General features: G+C 39.2%; 2 protein-coding genes across 3 annotated transcripts in view; both read left to right on the forward strand.

Moving 5' to 3' along the window:
* The first annotated feature begins 351 nt into the window (after positions 1–351).
* On the forward strand, positions 352–21,686 carry LOC137045156 (guanine nucleotide-binding protein G(I)/G(S)/G(O) subunit gamma-4). Of its 2 annotated transcripts, none has more exons than XM_067421673.1 (3): positions 352–763; positions 5,550–5,657; positions 19,152–21,686. In XM_067421673.1, the coding sequence occupies exons 2-3, from the start codon at positions 5,559–5,561 to the stop codon at positions 19,278–19,280; spliced, it is 228 nt and encodes a 75-aa protein (XP_067277774.1). In that variant the 5' UTR covers positions 352–763; positions 5,550–5,558; the 3' UTR covers positions 19,281–21,686. The 2 variants fall into 2 exon arrangements, with proteins under 2 accessions (XP_067277774.1, XP_067277773.1); XM_067421672.1 differs by having other exon boundaries at positions 365–729.
* A 1,960-nt stretch (positions 21,687–23,646) lies between these two features.
* b3galnt2 (beta-1,3-N-acetylgalactosaminyltransferase 2) overlaps positions 23,647–26,132 on the forward strand; it is a 37,193-nt gene continuing 34,707 nt past the window's right edge. The window contains exon 1 of the mRNA XM_067420957.1: positions 23,647–23,871. Coding sequence (XP_067277058.1) covers positions 23,766–23,871 — 106 coding nt within the window. The 5' untranslated portion in view covers positions 23,647–23,765. The remainder of the gene's footprint in view (positions 23,872–26,132) is intronic.

The following is a 26,132-nucleotide window of genomic DNA, read 5'->3' on the forward strand; positions in this document are numbered from 1 at the left end:
GACTGCTCATCAAATTAAGAAGGGAAGAAAATATTCATATTTTACAGGAAAATTTAAATTAGTCATAAAAGAATCCTAAGAATAAATGTGTTAAATCAAACTAATTGATATCATTAATTTAAACCATAATCCCAAAAATTACTCTATATTATTATTATAATATTCCAAATTTCATTCTATGGGGATAAAAAAATATATATGTAGAAAGCAGTTTCCAAGCCAAGAGTGCTCGCCTATGAAACAGATTTGTTTTGGAGATATTCAACATCTGTGTTACGTCACGGTGCGAGGCGCTGACGTCATCTCGCCGACTGGGAGACCCGATGATGTCACATTAAGCAGGGAAACCTCACGTGCCGCGGATGCGCCCTGGTGATCCTTCGGCGATACCAAACATCACCTGATAGCACACACCTAATACCGGAGGACGCGCGCGCGAACCGAACCGGTTTCTTAAAGGCGCAGTGACACCTGCATCCTCCCCGCGCGCGCGATTGTGCGTCACCATCGAGGTTCCCCTCACATCTCATGAACCGACACCGAGTCAACCGCCCAGAGCAGAAACCGGGGAAATACTCGACGTTTGACGGCGTTTGTTTTTTTTTTTGTTTTTTGGCTGATGCGCGCGAGCGGACCGTGACCGTGTGTGAGGTGTTGCGGGTTTTTCCTCATCGCGTTCGGGTGGAGTCGAGCCACACACACTGAAGTCTGACCGCTGACACACTCCAGGTGGGTGTTAACACGCGTTCCCGCGCCTCGCCAGGTATTTGTGCTCGTTGCGCGGAATTCTATGTTCTATTGCGTCATTTTTGGAACGTTCGAGTGCAACATTTGTAACGATTCCAGCGTTCTGGCGCGAGCGTGCGGCTCCGCTTATTATCTCATGGTCAACACGAGCGAATATTACGCGCTCGTGCTGTAGATTTGGGATGAGCGATGGATCCCGCAGGTTTATTGGGAATGCTGCTGGAATGACCAGAAGCGCGTGAGAGCGAAAGATGGACGCGCGAAGAGTCTCTTGGGCGTTTGGGTCCATCGGCTGGAATTCTGCCTTTAAATCGCCATGCGAGGGTCGCGAGGATTCAGATGAGCTCTGATAATTCACCGAATGGCCTTGAATGAATGGATGGATGAATGAATGAATGGATGGATGCATGGAGGAATAATAATCACGACCCTCGTGTGTTTTTGCTGATTCTAGATTTTGTCGCCTGCAAATAAGGAGCGTCACATGAACGCTAAAGCAGCTGGGTCATTTCTCTAAGCATCGCTGCATTGATTGAGATCAGCCCAATGTTCCGGTGCCCTGCATGTGTTTGGCCTTTATTCAGCTCTGGGGTGGCGTTCTGAATGTATAGCGTTAAACAGAAGCTCGTGTTCTGCTGAGATTGACTTGTGTGTGAGAATAACACAGAATAAGTTCAACATGAAGCTGCTCCTCTGACCTGTTTTGACAGGTGTGTTACTGGAGCTGTTACATCACAGCGCTGGCATAGACTTGAGAAAGGGGATTGTTTAACCCATGCAGAAACACATGAGGGAATCGGAAAAGGATGGTGTGTGTGTGTGTGTGTGTGAGAGAGAGAGAGAGAGAGAGAGAGAGAGAGAGAGAGAGAGAGAGAGAGAGAGAGAGAGAGAGAGAGTATACATACTTGTTTATATTACATTGTGAGGACCATATATGGAGATGTCCCCACAATGTAATATAAACCTAAGATCTGCAGCGGTCCCCACAATGTAAATGGATTTATAATATAAACATACTAAATTATGTTTTTTTGAAAATGTAAAAATGCAGAGTGTTTCATGCGTGTGTGTGTTAGATTGGTAGGTTTAGGGTGTGTGTGTGTGTGTGTGTGTGTGTTAGATGGGTAGGTTTTGTGTGTGTGTGTGTGTGTGTGTGTGTGTGTGTGTGTGTGTGTTAGATGGGTAGGTTTAGGGGCTGTGTGTGCGTGTGTGTGTTAGATGGGTAGGTTTAGGGTGTGTGTGTGTGTGTGTGTGTGTTTGTGTGTGTGTGAGTTAGATGGGTAGGTTTAGGGTGTGTGTGTGTGTGTGTGTGTTTGTGTGTGTGTGAGTTAGATGGGTAGGTTTAGTGTGTGTGTGTGTGTGTGTGAGAGAGAGAGAGAGAGAGATGGGTGGGTTTAGTGTGTGTGTGTGTGTGTGTGTGTGTGTGTGTGTGTGTGTGTGAGAGAGAGAGAGAGAGAGAGAGAGAGAGAGAGAGAGAGAGAGAGAGAGAGAGAGATGGGTAGGTTTAGTGTGTGTGTGTGTGTGTGTGTGTGTGTGTTAGATGGGTAGTTTTAGTGTGTGTGTGTGTGTGAGAGAGAGAGAGATGGGTGGGTTTAGTGTGTGTGTGTGTGTGTGTGTGTGTGTGTGTGTGTTAGATGGGTAGGTTTAGTGTGTGTGTGTGTGTGTGTGTGTGTGTGTGTGTGTGTGTGTGTGTGTGTGTGAGAGAGAGAGAGAGAGAGAGAGAGATGGGTGGGTTTAGTGTGTGTGTGTGTGTGTGTGAGAGAGAGAGAGAGAAAGAGAGAGAGAGAGAGAGATGGGTAGGTTTAGGCCAGTGTAGGGCGATAGAATGTACACTCTCAGAAAAAAAGGTACAGCGCTGTCACTGGGGCGGTACCCTAAGGTACAAAAGTGAAAAGGTACATCTTTGTACTTTACTAACCCCTAAATGGTACATATTAGTGCTTTAGGAGTGCGTATTAGTACCTTTCCGGTTTTGTAGCTTAGGGTACCGCAACAAGTGACAGAAATGTACCTTTTTTTTCTGACAGTGTACAGTTTGTACATTATAAAAACCATTACGCCTATGGAAAGTCCACACAATTCACAAAAACACGTTTGTGTGTATGTTTATTTTTGTGAATAAAAAAAAAACGTATATTCTACTGTCTATTTTAATGTCAATTAGCTTTTTTATTTGATAAAAAATACAGTAAAAAATGTGAAATATTAATGTAAATCATCGGTTCTCTATGTGAATATATAGTAAAGTGTAATTTATTCCTGTGATCAAAGCTGAATTTATCATCATTACTCCAGTCTTCAGAGTCACATGATCCTTCAGAAATCATTCTCATATGAGGATCTGATGCTCAACACACATTTATGATTATTATCAGTGTTGAAACAGTTGTCACATGGAGACTTTACTTGTCAGCCTGATTATTAGATTGAATTGATGAGGATTATTGTCGATAATTTCCGACATCACGTGTTCATCAAAAATGAAGCGGTCTAAACCCTCGGGTGCACAGGGACTGAAAAAGAGAAAACCTCGCAAATCTCAATCTCATCGGCCCTGAATCAATGCTTTTGATGACATCACTCTGCACTTCAGCTTCTCATCAGATTTCTGTCCAATCAAATGCCTCTCTAGAGTCGGCGTAGACCACAAAACGTATCAGACCGGTTTGAATTCTGCACAGAATGATATTTTGAAGCGATATGGAGGAGATTAGGAAGAGAAACGGTTTGAGATTAGGAGGAAACTGCGGCTTTATCAAGCTCAACAGCTCTGGCTGAGCTGCGATATAAACAAAACGCTATTGGCTAATTTTAAAAAGGGGAGGAGCTGTTCGATATGCCCTGCCCTGTCTTTCTGTTTCAGTGGAAATTACATCAACATTGAATAGAGACAGAGCGTATTTAGGCCACGCCCACACCGTCCAACGCTCTCCATTGACTTTGTATTGCGTGAAGCGGTCGTCTCGTCTTTTCTTACTTATAACAAGAAACAGAACAATGTCTAAAAGCTGAGATGTGACCGTGTGTACAGCAAACAAGCTAAAAAAACACATAGCTAATTTTTATAAGCTGTCGACCCCAAAAAACGAGCGTTTAAGGAGACAAAAGTGGATACAGGCCATAAGACGTGAAGCTTCAGCAGGAAGAATGGGTCAGTTTTGGGATCCTGACCCTCAGTATGTCTCAGTAGGCCTACGTGTGCAGTAAACATGTTATCAAATATCCAAATGTCAGTTTTATATATTATATTTCCTGTCTCTGATGACGTTCTCCTCCAGTGGGCGCAGTTGTCTCTGTAGTATAGCATGTACCGCTCTGTCTCTATTGCCTGTATCCACTTTTGTGTCCTTAAACGTTCGTTTTTGGGGTCAGCACAGCAGCTAATAAAAACTTCTAGGTTTTTGTTCCTGTGTTTTTTAGCTTGTTTCCTGTAAATAGCAAGTCAATGGAGACGGTTGGTTTGTTTCCCCCCCGGTGGGCGTGGCTTTCAGATTATGACGCGTGTCGCTCTGTCTCTATAACCCTGCACGTTTCAAGGCACTTCAGTGGGACTTTAAAGTCACCAGGAAATAAAAAATAGACAATTCATGTTTTTATAGAATTTTGCAGATTATTATAAATGCATTATTGTTTTAAATTCATGCGTCTCGTAATTAGAATATCTTCCCCTCCCTCTCTTCTCAGATGACGAGGGCGGGCACTAATAGCAAACCACAACCATCCAATCAATTCCACAGACTGAATCAAGCCCCGCCCTACATTTGTTCCTGTTTGAGAGGCAAACCCTCTATCCCTTTAAAGAAAAAATATTTTTTCTTTAAAGGGATAGTTCAACCAAAAATAAAAATGTGATGTTTATCTGCTGACCCCCAGGGCATCCAACATGTCGGTGTGTTTGTTTCTTCAGGAGAACACAAATGAAGATTTTTAACTCAACCGTTGCTGTGTCGGTCATATAATGATGTGAATGGGGAACAACTCTATGAGAGTAAAAAAAAAAAAAAAAACATGCTTGGACAACATGCACACAAACCCTGCTGCTCCTGATGACACATTGATGTCTTAAGACACGACATGATCGGTTTCTGTGAGAAACACAACAGTTTTTATGTTATTTTTTTACCTCATATCAGACAAATCTCATCTAGTGTTGCCATCCGCTATTACTTCTGTCTGATAAGGTCAAATCAGCGCGATCATAGATATATGTTATGTAGATGCCTCATTCGACCGATCCGCGCAGGCACTTATAAGGAATATATATATATATATATATATATATATATATATATAATGATTGCGCCAGTTTGACCTTACCAGACAGAAGTAATAGCGGATGGCAACACTAGATGAGATTCGTCTGATATGAGCTAAAAAAAAATAACATAAAAACGGTTGTGTTTCTCACAGAAACCGATCAGTTCGTGTCTTAAGACATCAGTGTGTCGTCAGGAGCAGCAGGGTTTGTGTGCATGTTGTCCAAGCATGTTTTTTTTTTACTCTCATAGAGTTGTTACCCATTCACATGCATAATGACTGGAGGACTGCAACGGTTGAGTTAAAAATCTTCATTTGTGTTCTCCTGAAGAAACAAACACACCTACATGTTGGATGCACTGGGGGTCAGCAGATAAACATCACATTCTCATTTTTGGGTGAACTATCCCTTTAAGACTTTGTTGCTCTGTTTATGCAACTGGACGTTTCACTCGTCACAGTCCTACTTTTCCAGTCATGCAAAATTCCCATTCTGTTGATAATGGCGCGCTGGTTCCTCACGCTGTCTTGTGTTCTGTGTGCAGGACTCAATCATGAAGGACGGAATGGCCAATAACAGCACCGCCAGCATCTCTCAGGCCCGGAAAGCCGTGGAGCAGCTGAAGATGGAGGCCTGCATGGACAGGATAAAGGTCTGTGTTTACGTCTGCCTTTATTTCAAACTGATCTGACCTCAGCTCTGCGTCTGCCTGGCATTACTGTGAACGATTGAAAGACTTGCTTTGTGAGTTGGAACCTGGAAAAACTCAACTAAAGAATCTTTTATAGAGTTGTCATGTTGTACAGAACTCTTTGGGCTTTTATAAGCTTGTAATGAAGTTCTTAGATGGGAAGGAAGGAGGCGGGAACCGGCGAACATTCAACAAACTTTAATTAAATAAATAAACAAAATGAAAGTAACGCGGGCAGCCCCTCACGGACGACTGCCCGCACACACACACAATAAAACACGGGCAGCCCCTCACGGACGACTGCCCGCGCACACACACAATAAAACGCGGGCAGCCCCTCACGGACGACTGCCTGCACACACACACAATAAAACACGGGCAGCCCCTCACGGATGACTGCCCGCACACACATAACAGAATGAAAACAATTGATCAATGATTCGGATCGCCAATGTCACGTGATTTCAGCAGTTTGACACGTGATCTGAATCATGATTCAATACGCTGATTCATAACCGTTTGAATCTTTATTTGAGGATTGAACACAACCGCTGAAGAGAAGACGATGCTGAATAAAGTCGTAGTTTTTGTTATTTTTGGACCCAAATGTATTTCGGATGCTTCAAGAGACTCTAATTAACCCACTGATGTCTCATATGGACTACTGTGATGATGTTTTTATTCCCTTTCTGGACATGGACAGTATAGTGTGCATACACTTGCATACGCTCTCGGACTAAATATAAAATATCTTAAACTGTGTGTGAAGATAAACGGAGGTCTTACGGGTGTGGAACGACATTAGGGTGAGGAGTTACTGACACCAATCTCATTTCTGGGTGAACTAACCCTCTAATGTGGCTATTAGCTGTAGTTAGGTGGCGGTTTGGCGGAGGATCTGGCCTGTAAACCCAAAGGATGGAGAAATGGGTAGAGCAGAGACAGAGCGAGCGTTTAGAGGAGCACAGGCTCAGCTGTGGCCTTTTAGTGGAGAAGAAAGATGGATCGACAATTCAGCAGAGGTTTCTCATTCTGCAGATGTTTCCTCAGTTACACAAGAGACGACCTCTGTCTCATTCCTGCTTTTTAACCACTGGGAGATTTTTGGGGAAGCAGCCTAGAATAGACAGATTCTTTATTGAATCAATGTAAAAAAGAATATTTATCGCTAGTCTTACTTTTTAAGACAATGACATTTACAAACTCTATTTACTTCTGATGTATTTCATATAATACCATTTCAGTATTTATAATGTGTATTGTACATGGATGGATGGATTGAACAAGACAGCGATGGATGGATGGATGGATGTTGGATTGAAAAAGACTGGATGGATGAATGGAATAAGACAGCGATGGATGGATGGATGGATAGATTGATGATTGATTGAGGATGGATTGATGGATGGATTGAGGATGGATGGATGGATGGATGGATTGAGGATGGATGGATGGATGGATGGATGGATGGATGGATGGATGGGATAAGACAGCGATGGATGGATGGATGGATAGATTGAGGATGGATTGAGGATGGATGGATGGATAGATTTATGATGGATTGAGGATGATGATGGATCGATGGATGGATGGATTGAGGATGGATGGATGGATGGATGGATGGGATAAGACAGCGATGGATGGATGGATGGATAGATTGAGGATGGATTGAGGATGGATGGATGGATAGATTTATGATGGATTGAGGATGATGATGGATCGATGGATGGATAGATTGAGGATGGATTGATGATGGATGAATGGATGGATAGATAGATAGATTGATGATAGATGGATGGATAGATTGATGATGGATGGATGGATAGATTGATGATGGATGGATAGATAGATTGATGATGGATGGATGGATAGATTGATGATGGATGGATGGATAGATTGATGATGGATGGATAGATAGATTGAGGATAGATTTATGATGGATGGATAGATAGATTGATGATAGATTTATGATGGATGGATAGATAGATTGATGATGGATGGATAGATAGATTGAGGATAGATTTATGATGGATGGATAGATAGATTGATGATAGATTTATGATGGATGGATAGATAGATTGATGATGGATGGATAGATAGATTGAGGATAGATTTATGATGGATGGATAGATAGATTGATGATGGATTGAGGATGGATTGATGATGATGATGATGATGATGATGATGATGATGATGTTAATTTTACTATGAAAAAAAGCTCATATATATATATATACACCGATCAGGCATAACATTATGACCACTGACTGTTGAAGTGAATAACACTGATAATCTCTTCATCACGGCTCCTTTTAGTGGGTGGGATATATTAGGCAGCAAGTGAACATTTTGTCCTCAAAATTGATGTGTTAGAAGCAGGAAAAATGGGCAAGCGTAAGGATTTGAGCGAGTTTGACAAGGGCCAGATTGTGACGGCTAGACGACTGGGTCAGAGCATCTCCAAAACTGCAGCTCTTGTGGGCTGTTCCCGGTCTGCAGTGGTCAGTATCTATCAAAAGTGCTCCAAGGAAGGAACAGTGGAGAACCGGCCACAGGGTCATGGGCGGCCAAGGCTCATTGATGCACGTGGGGAGCGAAGGCTGTCCCGTGGGGTCCGATCAAACAGACGAGCTACTGGAGCTCAGACTGCTCCAGAAGTTAATGCTGGTTATGATAGAAAGCTGTCAGAATACACAGAGCATCTCTGTTTGTTGTGTATGGAGCGGCATAGCGGCAAAGGATCTGCTGCTAACATCTTGGTGCCAGATACCACATCAGAAGGGGGACCAACACAATATTAGGAAGTTGCTCATAATGTCATGCCTGATCGGTGTATAGTATATACAGTATATATATATATACTGATAAAATATTCATAATAAGACAGGACACGTGAATTAAGAAAGTAAATGGAGTCTGTTTTGATTTCATGTGACTGTAAGGTTATAAGACAGTCGTGTGTGTGTGCGTGTGTGCGTGTGTGTGTGTGTGTGTGTGTGTGTGTGTGTGTGTGTGTGTGTGTGTGTGAATCATCATATTCGTTCTGCCTTCTTTCTCATGTCATGAACCAACATCCAGATTCCCATATTAATAGAAAGCTTCTTATCATCTGACTCCTGCCGATGCGTCTCGTGCGCTCGTGTCTCACTCAACAAAACAAAGGTCATTTTGAGGCGAAGCACGAATTTGTCGGTTTCCTCCGTTTGGAGCGTCACAGATTCATTACCGGCCATGATGTTGAGCTGTGTGGGAAATTAACTTTTAAAATAGTGTGATTGAAATATATCAGTCATAGGATGAGTGTAGTGTTGATGATGAAAATGCAGCTTTGACCACAGGAATACATTTCATTTTATAAGTCAGTACAATAGAGAGCACAACAGTATTGCTGTTTTTACTGTGTTGTTGATGAAATAAAGGCAGAAGGACGAGAGCGAGCGGTGGCCGGTTTGATTGGAGGTTCGTGGCTTTAATTAATTCCTCAATCACACAGTGGAATGTGATCTGTGTTAATTAGTGTGGCTCTTCATCAGCTGTAATTACAGACTCGACAGTAAACCCACAGCGGACGCAGCAGCGAACAGATAGAGTCCATTAGAGCTCTTTTACTGCGGACATTCACATGCTTCACCTTTAACTTCACCTTGATGCTTTAAACCATGTAGTGGTTTTCCTATCAATCAATCAATAAATAAATATATAATGATGTTTTAAGTGCCCCTATTATGTCATTTTAAAGATTCCTAATGTTGTTTTGGAGTCTCCTACAACAGATTTACATGCATCAAAAACACTTTCATTTTCTCATAATATAAACTCCACATCACCACAGGGTTCAATGATTCGCAAACGACTCGAAGGATCAGTTAGTCTCTCTAAATCCCTCCTTTCGGCAAGCTCTGCTCTGATTGGACCGATGGCCCAGTCTGGTCTACTCTGCTCTGATCGGTCAGATGAAAAGATAATTCATTAAATTAAATTAAATGTAAAAAAATATAATAAAAAATCCCTAATACACAACCAGTCAAAATGTTACAATAATATTTTAAATATTTTTGAAAGCCGCCTTTTCTTCTCACCAAGGCGAACCAGTAAAACAGAAATATTAAGACTGTGATATATACACAAAAAAATCAAGCCATTTTTTTCATTCAGCAAAGGATGCATTAAATCAATAAGTAAAGACATTTATAATGTTACAAAAAATATTAAATGCTGACAATTCACAGGAATCCGCGACTGCGCAGTGACGCCGCTGACGTGTATTCGGGTTCAAATCAATATGGCTGAGCAAAAATATGCCAGTCTTCCTCTGTGTGAAAATCCTTAGACATGTTTGCGAAGGTTGTTTTGTTCACAGTCTCCCTCTGACGATTAACAAAGCTTCAGATAACACGTCAGCAGCGTCACTGCGGAGGATTGAAAACAGACCTGGAAGAGAAGACAATGCTGAATAAAGTCGTAGTTTTTGTTATTTTTGGACCCAAATGTATTTCCGATGCTTCAAGAGACTCTAATTAACCCACTGATGTCTCATATGGACTACTGTGATGATGTTTTTATTCCCTTTCTGGACATGGACAGTATAGTGTGCATACACTTGCATACGCTCTCGGACTAAATATAAAATATCTTAAACTGTGTGTGAAGATGAACGGAGGTCTTACGGGTGTGGTCTTAGGGTGAGCCATTAATGACAGAATTTACATTTTTGGGTGAACTAACCCTTTAACTATCAGTCTGACGTTAATGACAACTTATTGGTCCTGCACACTGTGTCCTTTGCGAATGTCCCTTGTCAGACTGTACGAACATGATCTCCGCTGTAAGCCATGTCACACTGTAAGATCTCAGTTGTCATTAATGTCAGACTGTACGATACTCAAGGCGCACTAAAAACGGATGCATGCAAGAAAACTCGACCGCAGTTTTATATCATCAATGAATGATGCGTTCGGTCACAGTGAGCTGCATTACACGCAGGACTGATATGGTGGCTACAAAGAAATCTCTAGCTCTGGTTTTGGTCATAGTTTGTCTTAAAAAAGCGAGATATTTGACGATCATCGTAGGAGAAGTCACACTGCAGGATTGTTCAGCAAATCTTCTGACACTGCCAGAATTTCACCTGAGGTCAAATTTAATTTTGCCGGTTAACAAACGATCAAAGACGTCAGATTTTAGCCTAGGATCAGAGGAATCTTTTAGGGTTTGCAAAATTTGTCTCAGATGGCCAAATCGTGGGCAAAATCGCACAGTGTGCACCCGGCTTAGATCTTACAGTGCAACATGGCTTACAGCAGGGATCATGTTCGTCTGACAAGAAACAATCTTAAAGGACTAATTTAAATCACATAGTGTGTACCCGGCTTAAGTCGATTCTTTCTTTTGCAACACGATAACTTATTTTATCGTGCACTTGTTTCGACTTTACAACTTTGCAGAACGTTTACGTTAATACACACTGCATAAAAAAAACATAATAGGGGCACTTTAATGTTTCTGAAAGAGTGTTTTTTTTATTTAGCCCTAGCCTGACGTGGTCATCCTCAGCTCTAGTCAGAATATGAGTCTGATGCTCCATTGGGCTGTGATTATGGGGCGTTTTTAAACTGAACCAGGAAAGACCTCGATTGGATAGACCTACAACCAATCAGAGCAGCGGAGCAACGCATAACATTAGTTGTCAAATGTCAACAGAGCTCAACTGCACTGTGTTGCCAAGTCCGCGTTTTTTTCCGCGGGTTGTTTTCTATGTCCGCGGGTTGAAGCGGACTTATGTGATATAGACCCATGAGTGCGAATATTAGCAGGCAACCTTGCCAAAATAACACACATTTTACCCCCCAAACACCATTTTTTCCCCGGAGAACCCCCCGAGAAGCTATTGTTTAGGGCTAGTAGTTGGCGGGTTTTGTTGTAAAAACTTGGCAACCCTGTCTGCACGCGCGCTGGAATACACGATCTTTGCCGGTGTTGTAAAAAAATAGAATAATTTACTGATACACAGAGTACTTACCCAACATGATCATCATTTCTGAGAGAAATAGTGAAGGTGATTTCTCTCCGTTTAGGATTCGAACAAATATAACCCAAGCCCCTTTGATGACGTGATGATTACGTTACTGTTGATCATCTGTCCGTCATCGTCTAAAGCTCGCCCTGATGATCTCATTGGTCTGAACAGTTTCTGTTCGAGGATAATTACTCCTCTATGGAGCGAGTCCAGACCGAACTGCCCGACCTAAAAAATTTGTGGGGCTAAGTTCGGCTGGCATCCAGGCTAATTTAACCCTTATTTAACCAGGGAAATCGTTTGAGAACAAGTTTCTTTTGCGAAGGAGCCCTGGCCAAGAAAGCCACAATCAAAGTTCCACATGAGTTCTGCTCACCGAGGCTGCATTTATTTGATCAAAAATACAGTACCCAATAACATTTTTAAATATTATTACATCTTAAAACAGCTGTAGAAAGTGTCATTTATTCCTGTGAATTGTCAGCATTTCATTTTTTTTGTAGAATCTTTTGATCAGTTAACTTTCACTTTTTATTGATTGAATGCATCCTTGTATATATCACAGTCTTAATATATCTGTTTTACTGTTTCGCCTTGGTGAGCAGAAGAGATGACTCAAAAATATAAAAAAAAATATTATTCTAACATTTTGACTGGTTATGTATTAGGGATTTTTTACATTTAATTTAATAAATTATTATCTTTTCATCAACTGGCGAACCTCCTGAGTTTAGGAAACCCTGCCTTATATAATAGCACTGTGGTGGTTTCCTATGCAAATACTGTGGTATTGTGTGATACATTTTTACATACATTTATCCAAAGGTATACATTTTAATCAGTGCATGCATTGCTCGCATCAACATATACTCATATGTCCAAAAGCATCGTAAAGCTATGGTACCTTTTGGCACTTTGATATTAGTTTTCGGCTTCACCCAGGAGCGAGGAGAAGGGAAATGTAGTTTGTTTGTTGAGTGTGTTGTTTGTCAGTGGCGCGTTTGCACCATCTGGCTGTGAGCGTCACACACACCGCTGAAACTCGCTGCTTCCTCTCCGACAGCTGAGTCTCATCAGCCACACACACACACACACACACACACACACATCAGTCGACTCTTTACTGGACCTCCGCTGATCAACAACACATCTCTGTCACTGATGGAGTTTGGGTTCCTGCCACACTCTCACCTTTGGCTTGTTTAGCTGGGGATTAAAAGATGCTTTATGATTTGAATCTGCTGACATTATCAGATGAGAACAGCTTGAACTGGTTGATGGTACTATTGTCTTCTGTAGAACTTATTTCATAATTGATGAATTGTGCACAGTTATTGAACTGAACTGAATTAATGTTGAACTGACTCTGTGAATACTGACTGTTATTATCTGTAAAACTTGTTTCAAAATTGATGAAATTTGGTTATTGAACTGAACTGAATCAACATTGAAGACTTGAGCTGAATAATGACATTAGTGTCTTTTATAGCAGAATTTGAATTTGTCTCATATTTGATTAAGTTTTTTTGTTGTTGTTGTTGATCATATTTGATTATGTTCATGATTCAGTCTGATAAATTCTGTCAGTTTTTTTCTGACAGTTCTGACAGTTCACTCACACACTGAATCGTTTGCAGTGGTTTCTCATTCCGAAAGCTTTTAATCGGCTTTTTTTTAACGATCAAACGGGTGGTCTCAAATGAGTCTTGATTCAGAGTGATTCATTCGGACAGTTCACTTACACACTGAATCGTTTGCAGTGGTTTCTCACTCCGAAAGCTTTTAATCGGCTTTTTTTTAACAATCAAACGGGTGGTCTCAAATGAGTCTTGATTCAGAGTGATTCATTCGGACAGTTCACTTACACACTGAATCGTTTGCAGCGGTTTCTCATTCCGAAAGCATTTAATCGGTTCTTTTTTAACTATCAAACGGGTGGTCTGAAATGATTCAGGGTGATTCATTCAGACAGTTCACTCACACACTGAATCGTTTGCAGCGGTTTCTCACTCCGAAAGCTTTTAATCGGCTTTTTTTTAACGATCAAACGGGTGGTCTCAAATGAGTCTTGATTCAGAGTGATTCATTCGGACAGTTCACTTACACACTGAATCGTTTGCAGCGGTTTCTCATTCCGAAAGCATTTAATCGGTTCTTTTTTAACTATCAAACGGGTGGTCTGAAATGATTCAGGGTGATTCATTCAGACAGTTCACTCACACACTGAATCGTTTGCAGCGGTTTCTCACTCCGAAAGCTTTTAATCGGTTCTTTTTTAACTATCAAACGGGTGGTCTCAAATGAGTCTTGATTCAGAGTGATTCATTCGGACAGTTCACTTACACACTGAATCGTTTGCAGCGGTTTCTCATTCCGAAAGCTTTTAATCGGCTTTTTTTTAACGATCAAACGGGTGGTCTCAAATGAGTCTTGATTCAGAGTGATTCATTCGGACAGTTCACTTACACACTGAATCGTTTGCAGCGGTTTCTCACTCCGAAAGCTTTTAATCGGTTCTTTTTTAACTATCAAACGGGTGGTCTGAAATGATTCAGAGTGATTCATTCAGACAGTTCACTTACACACTGAATCGTTTGCAGCGGTTTCTCACTCCGAAAGCTTTTAATCGGTTCTTTTTTAACTATCAAACGGGTGGTCTGAAATGATTCAGAGTGATTCATTCAGACAGTTCACTCACACACTGAATCGTTTGCAGTGGTTTCTCACTCTAAAAGCTTTTAAAGGGGTGATGAATTGAGAAATCAACTTTCCTTGAGCTTTTGATATATAAAAGGTCATGATGATATAAAATTATTCTGTAAGTTTCAGAGCTGATAACTTCCTTTTCAGTCAAAGAATAGCTTTTATAGACACCATGCCCAGAAAACAATCATGAGCTTCATTGTTATGTCATCGCGCGACGAAACACGCCTCTACAGAATAATAAGGGCGTGTAATTCAGTAGCCCCGCCCACTGACTCATGGAGCTGATTGGCTTAGCCAGCAGCAATAAACGTGGAAGAAGATGGCAAGATATTGTGGAAGAACAGTCGCTGCATAAGCTTCCTTCGGATCCTAATATTAGGAATGTGTGATACTTCATTTATTTTTTTAAAGAAGATCCAGCTCACATGGGAGAGAGCATTTGTGTGTTTGCTTAATTTCACTGCGGAATAGTTTGTAAACCAGTCAAAAGTGCTGGATTTGCAGACATATTAGCCCTCATTTATCAAAAGTGCGTACACCAAATTTCCAGCGTGCTCCTTGCTTACACCCAAACCCACGGTGACTTTGAGATTTATCAATATGGACGTTGGCGTACGGCACGCTCAAATCCTACACCAACTCAGGAGGTGGTGTACGCACGTTTGAGTTAGTGGGAAAATGCGCAAAAAAAAAAAAAACCTAACACCACAAAACGCACTGACAAGATATGCTATATGACCCACTGTTAAAAACCACAACAACAGTGTTTATTTTTGAGCAACATGAACGTCAATGTTTTATTTGTGTGACTTTACCAAAGCGTTTGATTTGTAGGCCTGTATTCCTCCAGTCGCGAGCCTGAGCGCTTTACCGGATGTTTCAGGCCCGCCTGGCCCGGCAGCTGCGCACGACTGGGACTAAAATAATTCAGACTGACAAAATAATAAAAATGACCTTCTTCTTTTAAATAATAATAAAATCGATAAAAACAACATTCTTCTTCTAAATAACAAGCCTCATTAAGAATAAAAATCATAAGAAGAAGAAGAATCTTACAAATTGTCATGTAGGCTAATTATTAATGTGAATGAATGGTAGGCTACTCCACATCACATCATTATCATATCGTACACCCCAATACATGTGCTGTGATACATGCTAATTGTTTCAAAACATGTGCTGTAAAATAATACACTGTGATAGGTAATTTATCATCCAAACAGCTATTTAAACTGCTGGAGTGCGCTTCTCAACCTCCACACTATTAAGAGTACTCGTAACTTGGGTCCATATTTTGTTTTTGTAGGTGCCTCTAATCCCACTCTTTAAACTCCCAAATAAAACAATTTCGTTTTTTTTTTCTACTTCCCTGGTGATGGTCTCGATGGGCACGCGTCTCAATCATCTCACTAGTCCACTAGTCAGGGCACTGATCAGGGAGTCAGCCCATTGACTTATGTCCTAATCAGTGCCCTGACTAGTGAGATGATTGAGACGCGCCCGATCTCCACGTCGGAGAAGTTTCGCTTCTTTGCCGTCTTCCGTGTGTCCATGGCGTAAAATGAGGGCGTGGGGGAGGTGGAGACTTGAATATATAGGGGCGTGTTATTCTAATGACGATCGTTTTCAGCCGCCACATTTATCAAGGGCAGGTATTGCGTACACCTGGAATGCAGAGGTGCGCACAGCTTCATAAATCAGACGGTGAGAGGAGTGTAAGCATAATCTTACGCCAACATATACGCCCGTTTCTACGCAAGATTGATAAATGAGGGCCAATGAGATTAAAACACAATGTTGTGCCTTCTATATTGGATCTGACAGGAATCGTGCAACAAATTTATGTGAGTAAAAAGTATTTTTTATATGTAATAGTACTAATCCTAGGGGTGTACCAGACCAAAACGTACACCCGTCGGCAGAAAATCTTTCTTGCAGCTGGTAAATAGCTGCACCCCGGATACATATATATGCAGAGGTGTACAAACTACACAACTTCATTACTTGAGTAAAAGTAAACTGGTCAAATATTACTCCGTTACTAGTGAAAGTTGTAAAAACAGATTTTTACTCTAGTAAAAGTACAGAAGTATTTGTTTTCAAAAGTACTTAAGTATCAAAGTAAATTTCCTTTTTTATGCCAATGCATTATTTTACTATAGTTGTATAAATGCACACTGTCATCATGGTTTAAGCCAGTCAGTGACGCTCCATCTGACGTACTAGCATACGACTAAAACTCATTTAAATACTTGTAGAAAAGTTACAAAGCTGCTGTCACTTTAAGGCCGAATGCACGGATCCAATACACTCATACACATCTGATATTCTTCCAACTTTACCACTCTTTCTCCCAGACGTTTATATTTGTAATATTTTATAAGTCATGCACCAAGTGTATGCCGACTAAACTAATCTTGATTTTTTTTAAACTGAAACATACTTTCTTTGGGTGCACACACTTGTGCTTAAGAACAGTCTTCTTCCATTTTGCTATGAACTGATCAGTGTTCAAAAAAAGTTGGGGAAATGTATATGACCCTATGAGAGTGATTCCTGACAGACTGTCTGAAACAACAAAACACCTTTTAAAGAAGGAATAAATCATCCTCCGACTTTCAGAGCTGCTGCAGAAACGACTTGCGACCTTGATAGAAATGTAGTGGAGTAAAAAGTATGATATTTGTCTTTCAAATGTAGTGAAGTTAAAGTCATACGTTTACAGAAAAAAATAATACTCAAGTAAAGTACAGATACTCAAAAAGTGTACTTGTAAAAAAGTGTAAAAAGTACAGTACTCAAGTAAATGTGCTTAGTTACTGTCCAGCTCTGTATACCGGTATGTAGACAGCCCAACAAACAGCCCATGCTTCCTTTAGGTGTATATATACATATTATACTTAATATATTAATATATATATATATACACCTAAAGGAAGCATGGGCTGTTTGTTAAGTCAAACAGTGTTAGATAATATGAACAACAAGTAAATGAACTGAATAATAAATGAGTAGTTGATGTTTTATGAGAGAGTGTGTGTGTTTGTGTCTGGACTGGAATCATCAGTGCTCATGATGGACTGTGATAAATGTCATTATTTGCCGTGATTATGCAGCGTGACATTTGCAGACTAAAATCGTCCTCTTCCGAACTTCTTCTTTGGTCTTTGCGTAGACTAACAGTCAGGAACCGTTCCCTCACGTCCCTCTGCTGCTCGTTCATCTGGAATGCTGTCGTTTATTAGTCTGGTAGTCATCATGCTGAATATATATCATATTCATATTCATGTGTGTGTGCTAAACTATAGTGTTCTGGATGATTCACAGCATTCTAATATGATGTGAGGGGAAAACATAATAATAATAATAATAATAATAATAACAACAGCAAAAACAATTATTATTAATAATATTACTATGGTTTAAATATTAATATGTGTTAATATAATGTATTTCATAATATTAATAATATTAAAACAACTAATTTATTGATTATTCTTCTTGATTGTTGTTTTTAATATTATTTGTTGTTTATTTTTTTTATATTGTTTACAATGTTATAATGCCTTTAATAATAATTCTAGTTATTGTTATTATTATTAATATTATTGTTGTTATTTATGATGATGACTTTATATTTTTGTAATATTATATAATAATAATGGTAATAATAGTTATAATAGTTATAATAATAATAATAATAATAATAATAATAATAATAATAATGATAATAGTAATAATACATATGTCTAATAATAATAATTATTAATATTAATATTATTATTGGTGAGAATAATACATATGTATAATATTATATAATTATAATATATATAATACAATAGTTATATACAATAAAACAAATAAACTATATACAGTAACTTTGATGTTGACTTTTATCAATCGGTATTATTTATTTATTGTCATAATAGATTTAATAATAATACTGTATTTAATCATTAATAATAATAACAATAATAATAATAATGTATATTATTATTATTATTAATATATATTCACGTAGAAACAGCTATTTTAAACACTCTAAAAAATGCTGGGTTAAAAACAACCCAAATTGGGTTGTTTGAACCCAGTGAATGGAACCATACAAACAACCCAATTTCTGGGTTTGTCCATTTCCAACCCAACTTGGGTTGTTTTTAACCCAGCATTTTTTAGATTGAAGGAACTGTATGTAAGAAATGTATTTCAATTAATCATAAATGGCCCTGATATATCACTAGACATTAAGAAATCGTGTTCATTTCAAACACTTATCTATCACTGACAACAGTAGTCCGGCCAGGATATTGACATTTAAAAGTTGTTGTTGCAGCCCTCAACTGATGTTGATGTTGACATGTTGTGTTTTGGCCTGAAGCTCCGCCCTCCACCTATCGACCAATCACAAAGTCAGTAGTGTTTCTGTATCCGGGTTGCCAGATCTGGTTTAGTTACCTCAGCTGCAGATCTACAAACGTTCCTACTGATCCTGCAGCCAATCTGGCAACCTCGAGTCAGGGGGAGATGGGATACACCGCTCTACAGTCATTTGAAAGGGATTGCAGTACCAGTTTTGACAACAAACCTACATACACTACCTTTAAATGTCAATAATTACTATATATTCACATAGAAACGTTTATTTTAAATGTTAATAATATTTCACCATTTTTCTTCAGAAAGTGTGATTTGTTCTGAATCCGCGTTTAATGTGAAGCTGTTGTCCTCCGCAGGTGTCGAAGGCGGCGGCGGACCTGATGGCGTACTGCGACGCACACATACGAGAGGACCCACTAATCGTGCCCGTCCCGGCCTCAGAAAACCCCTTCAGGGAGAAGAAGTTCTTCTGCACCATCCTCTGAGCGGGGCCGGGCCGGGCCGCAGGTTCTGCCGTGATATTTCGCGTCTCTGGCTGCTGTGTTTGAGCTTCAGCTGCCGCGTCTCTTGATGCTCCGATCCCTCCTGGAGGCCCGTGGGGTTTTTGGGGGGAGTCCATTAACTGGAAACCCAGTCAGAGCGTCTCATGTCTCGTTAACTAGGTTTGTTATTGCTTCGTAATTAGAGAACAGCCTTTCTCACTGCTTATGGGATGAGAGAGTGTTTGTGAGTGTGTTTTTGTTTCATATTCCTCATTTCAGGACGTGAAGGCCTAGCGGGTGGACCTTTTATTATTATTATTATTATTATTATTATGTTGTTGTTATTCAGACATTTTTTATAAAACAGCCCTATGTTTGATATTCAGATGTTTGGATGCAAAGCTCGTGCATTAATAATTGATATTATTGATGATGATTTGTGGCTATGAATGCATTTGTTTACAAAACAAAATTTGATTAAAAATGTTGGAGGGGATAGTGAAATAAATGCCTGTTTAAAAGCAAAAGTTGATGAACGACAAAGAAGAAGAATTTAATTTCGAGTCATTTCCTAGGTTTCATTACTTGACTATTTTCTGTTTCTGAATAGTAATAATAACTTTTTGACTTATTGACTTGTCAGACGTTAGATTTAAATGGCCATTTCATTACAAATTCAGCTTCGCATCACAGGAATAAATTACATTTTAAAATATATTACACATAGAAAACATTTATTGTTAATTGCAATAATATTTCCCTATTTTTCCCTTGTTTTTAATCAAATAAATGCACCATTACTGAGTCAAAATTCAGCTTTGCATCAGAAATAAATTACATTTTAAAATATATTTGCACATGAAGCATTTATTTTAAATTGTAATAATATTTCACTATATTTGCCTATTTTTTATCAAATAAATGTAGCATTGGTGAGTGAAAATTCAGCTTTGCATTACAGAAATAAATTACATTTGAAAATATATTTACACAGGAAACATTTATTTTGAACTTTCACAATTTTCCCCTATTTTTAATCAATTAAATGCAGTGTTGATTAGCGTAAAAAATAATAAAGTATGCGCAGATGTGTCCAAACATTTGAGTTCTGTTCTAGACCTGTACTTTGAATCAAGCATATGTGATTTAAATCTGATCCGGTTTCCAAATAGCATTGTGACCTCGCTGAAAAGGCCTCCTCATTATTTGTGAAAGTAAACGTCAGACGTGAGAAACTGATTGTGAATCGGTGCAGTTTGACTTCAAACGTTCACTTTTGGCCATTCCTGTAAGTGACTCTACACCTTATAAGAGGATTTATGATTAAAGAAATAACATGCTGCGCATTTAAATGCATTTCATTGAATTTGACAATGAAAACACTCACTGAACCTGAGCTTCCCTCATGCAAACAGATCAGCTTCTTACTGACGATGATGATGACGACTTCTTCACACTTTCTGAATGGCCTTACTAACATAATAACTGGCATGTTTCACAAGAGCTTTTGAGTTGATTTAAACAGCAAGGCCTTTGACTGAAATGCCAAACGGAGAGCCTGCATGTTTACCTGTGTGTGTGTGTGTGTGTGTGTGTGTGTGTGTGTGCGCGTGTGTGTGTGTGCGCGCGCTCGTATAGAAAGGTGGTTTCTGAGTGCCAAGTACTGTGACTATGGCGTGTCCTCTACACTGTTATTTCACAGGCTTTTTCCTATTCAAAACAAACAAAAAAAGCACAATGTCAAATGTCTTTTCTTTATATCAATGTATTTTAGCCTAGTCTTTGCTAATTTATACAAGACCAAGTGTTATTATATTTAATGCACAGCACCTGATTGAGGTGTTGCTCGTGTATCCTGTATTAAAGCCCCTTTAAAGTGTGCTAGGGTGGATGGAGGCCGAGGGTCTTTCGACACCCAAACTTCTGTCTGAAGAAGATCCAACGTGCACAGATGTATATTTGAGATGCTAATGTTGCATGAGATAGCCTTTACATTAAGAGAAAACGAAGAGTGTGTGTGTAGGGTTGGTATTTAAAAACGACGCTGTGTTCTAAACGCTTCAACATTCACTTTTATATTCCGCTAAAGCTCGACGTGTTCAATGAGTATGAGGGTTTGTTGGCTTTCAAGCGAAAGATTTCTACAGAATTGCAGTACGGATGAATCCCAAAATGTAAATGATCTTTTAATTATTATTATTATTATTATTATTATTATTATTATTAAACCATATCTTGCATGGACGGATTACCCTATTTAAATATTAGAACTTTGAGATACCTTGTAATTGATGATCAATGCCTAAATGTATGGATTTGTTGGTGCTTTTCTGCACTTTTCTCTTTTAGAAGTCTGAATGTGTAGATCTGTGCAGTTGTACAAATTAATAAACATTTTAAAACTCTGCATTCAGTGTTTAGTGTGCTTGCATTGTAGGAATGATGGTATGTTTGTGTGCAGACAACATTAAAGAAAAAAAGTAGAATTCATCACACAGTGAAATTGTGGTCAAGGGAGACATCTAGTGGTGTAACAGAGCACTGCACACTGTTTTTGTATAAAATGTATAAATTACTATAGAAATCAAATTCATGATAATTTTGGTATAATTTGCATGATATACACTATATTCCCTTAAGTATTGCAGACGCTTCTACACACATTAGTGAAAGAATGGGTCGCTCTCAGGAGCTCAGTGAACTCAAGCGTGGGGCTGTGATAGGCTGACACCTGTGCAATAAGTCCATTCCTGACATTTCCTCACTACTAAATATTCCACGCTCAACTGTTAGTGGGATTATAACAAAGTGGAAGCGATTGGGAACAACAGCAACTCAGCTACGAAGTTGTATAGGTCACGTGAAATCACAGAGCGCATGCTGAGGGTCACAGTGTGTAGAAGTCACCAACTTTCTGCAGAGTCAACAGCTCCAGACCTCCAGACTTCTGTGGCCTTCAGATGAGCTCAAGAACAGCGGAGAGAGCTTCATGGACTGGGTTTCCGTGGCCGAGCAGCTCATCCAAGCCTTACATCACCAAGAGCAATGCAAAGCGTGGGATGCAGTGGAGTAAAGCAGCCGCCACTGGACTCTAGAGCAGTGAGACGTGTTCTCTGAGCGACCAATCATGGTTCAGTCTGACAATCCCATGGACGAGTCTGGGTTTGGCGGTCGCCAAGAGAACGGGACTTGCCCGACGGCATTGTGACAAGTGTAAAGTTTGATGGAGAGGGATTATAGGGTGGGGTTGGGCTTGGCCCCTTAGTTCCAGTGAAAGGAACTCTTAATGCTTCAGCATACAAAGACATTTTGGGCAATTTCATGTTCCCAACTTTGTGGGAACAGTTTGTGGACGGCCCGGCCCCTTCCTGTCCCAGCATGACTGAGCTCCAGAGCACAAAGCGTCGGTCCATAAAGACATGGATGAGGAGTTTGGTGTGGAGGAACTTGACTGGCCTGCACAGAGTCCTGAGCTCAACCCGATAGAACAGCTTTAGGATGAATTACACTGTAAAAAAATTATTTTGAAAAAAGTTACCTGGTTGCCTTAAAATTTGTTCATTGAAATTAAAACGTTTAGTTAATTCAATGAAATTTTTTTGAGATTCAGCAACCTTTATTAAAATATTGTTAAAAGATTTTGTAAGCATATTCGGTAATTGTGTGTGTTTTATTTGTGATGACGCAGTGAAACATGCTAAATAGTGCTATTTTCTTGATTTATCAATTTTTTTTATGTGGTTCAGATACAATAATATTTTGAGTTTCTATTTATTAAACAAATTTCCTTCATTGTATCAACTCAAATTTTTAATTTCAATAAACTCACAATTTTAAGGCAACCAGGTTACTTACTTTAAGTTAAACCAACAAAAAACAACACTTTTTTTTTTTTTACAGTGTAGAGCGGAGACTGAGAGCCAGGCCTTCTTGTCCAACATCAGTGCCTGACCTCACAAATGAGCTTCTAGAAGAATGGGCAAATATTCCCAGAAGAGCTGAAGCCCTATGGATTAAGAATGAGAAGTTCGCGTGCATGTAAAGGCAATCTTCCCTTAACATTTGGCACTATAGTGTATGTATAAATAACTAAACAAATTCATGAGAATTTGGGGATTTATATTTTATACATATAATTTAATTATCCTAAATATATAAAAGTGACACCTTAATTGACTTTTTTTTAATCTCACAATTATTTTTATGTCATGATTATGATTTACCAAATTAAAAGCAAAAACAAAACAAAATGGGAAACGTCAATTACAGCGTTCGTTTAATAAAACTACATTTCCCAGAATGCACCGCGCGTCAAGGGCTGCGCTCCTATTGGTTGCCCGACTCTCGTCGTCATCAGCGTGCAGTTAGACATGACGCGCACTCGTCCGACACTCATCACACAGCTCCGCGATGCGCGTCGAGCCTCCGGTGTGTTCGGTTCTGTGCGCAGCCCGTTAAGCGTCGGTGTCTGGATCCAGTCGCCCGTCCATGAGAAGCGCAGCGGCGGCGCTGTTCCCGTGTGTTATCGCGGCGCTGCTTCACTGGTTCGGCTGGACGGACAGAACTGCGCTCCTGTTGGGTTTGGGCTCTGCAGGTACCGCTCCGCTGGGCTTCAACTTTTAAAGCGACTCTTACTTTCTATTATTCTATTCCGTCTGTTATTTTTAGGCATGTCAGCTTGTGTTGAATAGAAAGTGTGTTGGTGTGACCTCGGCATTCCACAGATCCTGGATGCATGAAGTTAACTAATAGACAGACACGCTTATAGAATAATGCATGTACATCTTTAATACTCCGTTCTTATGAAGCTACTGATTAACAAAGATGTATATTGATACAGTAGATATAAAATTGCATATGGGAACTAGGTGCTCAGTTTATTTAGAATATTTACACTTAACTGAAAGTGTAAAGACAATGCATTAAACATGTATATTCTCAATTCTATTAGAAAAAATGCATATAGAACACAGATGCTGACTGACTTGCTCGTTTTATATAAAATATTAATGTTCAGTGCACATGTAATATTAATGCATGTTCTATGAATTTAGAATATGAATGATCAGTGCATTAAAAAACTGCATACTCTTATGTATGTATGTATGTATACAGCTCTAAAAAAAATAGGAGAGCACTTAACCTTGATTTTTCAATGTTAAATGGTCTCTTAATTTTTACCAGAGCTGTTTATAGACTTGAGCAGTAATGTATAAGATTATTATACATTATGACTATCCATCCATCCATACATCCATCCTATAAAATAATAATGTTCATTGCACATGGAATATTCTGCTTATTAGGACATTAATGCTATTAATAGGAAATTGATGATGAGTGTATTTTGAAACTATTGCACATTTGATTTATTTAGAACTACTACTTAAAGTTGCATATCCATTGAGCATTAATATATACTATACTGCATTAAATGCATTAATGTTTAATGCATGGGAAACTTTAATGCCAAATGATCAATGCATAAATACATTCATATTTTTTGCTCCCAGCGGGCATTAATGCTCTACTTAAAGAAAATATGCATATGAATGAATCTGGAAACTATAAAATGAGCAGTAGTTTATATATGTGGTCAGCATCTGTGTTCTTTATGCATTATTTTTTCTAATAGAATTGATAATATACATTTTTAATGCATAATCTTTACACATTCAGTTTAGTATTAAAGTTCTAAATAAATTGAGCATATGCATTAATATATCTACTGTATCTATATGCATTTATGTGCATCAGCTGCTTCATAAGAATGGAGTATTAAAGATATATATGCATTTATTGTTCTATAAGCATGTCTTTTAGTCAACTTTATGCATCCAGCATCTGTGGAATGCACCAACACTTAATTCAGTCTACTATAATAATAAACTATTAATGTTTAATGCATAGGGAACTTAAATGCTACATTTATGTAGAATGTGAATGATTAATGCATAAAAGCATCCATACTTTTTGCTTATAGAGCATAAATGTCAGGGGTTTTCAAACTTTATGATGCCAAGTACCCCCATATATAGACCCATCTATATATTTTTTTATGAATTAAAAAACATACATTAAACATATTTAACATTAAGATAAACAGTAAGTGTGACATTTTAAATATATATATATATATATACACATACACATACACAGGGAGTGCAGAATTATTAGGCAAATGAGTATTTTGACCACATCATCCTCGTTATGCATGTTGTCTTACTCCAAGCTGTATAGGCTGGAAAGCCTACTACCAATTAAGCATATTAGGTGATGTGCATCTCTGTAATGAGAAGGGGCGTGGTCTAATGACATCAACACCCTATATCAGGTGTGCATAATTATTAGGCAACTTCCTTTCCTTTGGCAAAATGGGTCAAAACTTGACAGGCTCAGAAAAGTCAAAAACAGTGAGATATATTGCAGAGGGATGCAGCAGTCTTAAAATAGCCAAGCTTCTGAAGCGTGATCATCGAACAATCAAGCGTTTCATTCAAAATAGTCAACAGGGTCGCAAGATGCGTGTGGAAAAACCAAGGTGCAAAATAACTGCCCGTGAACTGAGAAAAGTCAAGCGTGCAGCTGCCAAGATGCCACTTGTCACCAGTTTGGCCATATTTCAGAGCTGCAACATCACTGGAGTGCCCAAAAGCACAAGGTGTGCAATACTCAGAGACATGGCCAAGGTAAGAAAGGCAGAAAGTCGACCACCACTGAACAAGACACACAAGCTGAAACGTCAAGACTGGGCCAAGAAATATCTCAAGACTGATTTTTCTAAGGTTTTATGGACTGATGAAATAAGAGTGAGTCTTGATGGGCCAGATGGATGGGCCCGTGGCTGGATTGGTA

This window comes from Pseudorasbora parva, chromosome 17 (genome assembly GCF_024679245.1).
Source record: "Pseudorasbora parva isolate DD20220531a chromosome 17, ASM2467924v1, whole genome shotgun sequence".
NCBI classification, from domain to species: domain Eukaryota; kingdom Metazoa; phylum Chordata; class Actinopteri; order Cypriniformes; family Gobionidae; genus Pseudorasbora; species Pseudorasbora parva.

Excerpts from the sequence above, each read along its gene's own strand:
- LOC137045156 (XM_067421673.1), top strand. The coding sequence starts at position 5,559 with ATGAAGGACGGAATGGCCAATAACAGCACCGCCAGCATCTCTCAGGCC. Across the intron at positions 5,658-19,151 it reads CCTGCATGGACAGGATAAAG|GTGTCGAAGGCGGCGGCGGA; the intron begins GTCTGTGTTTAC and ends TGTCCTCCGCAG.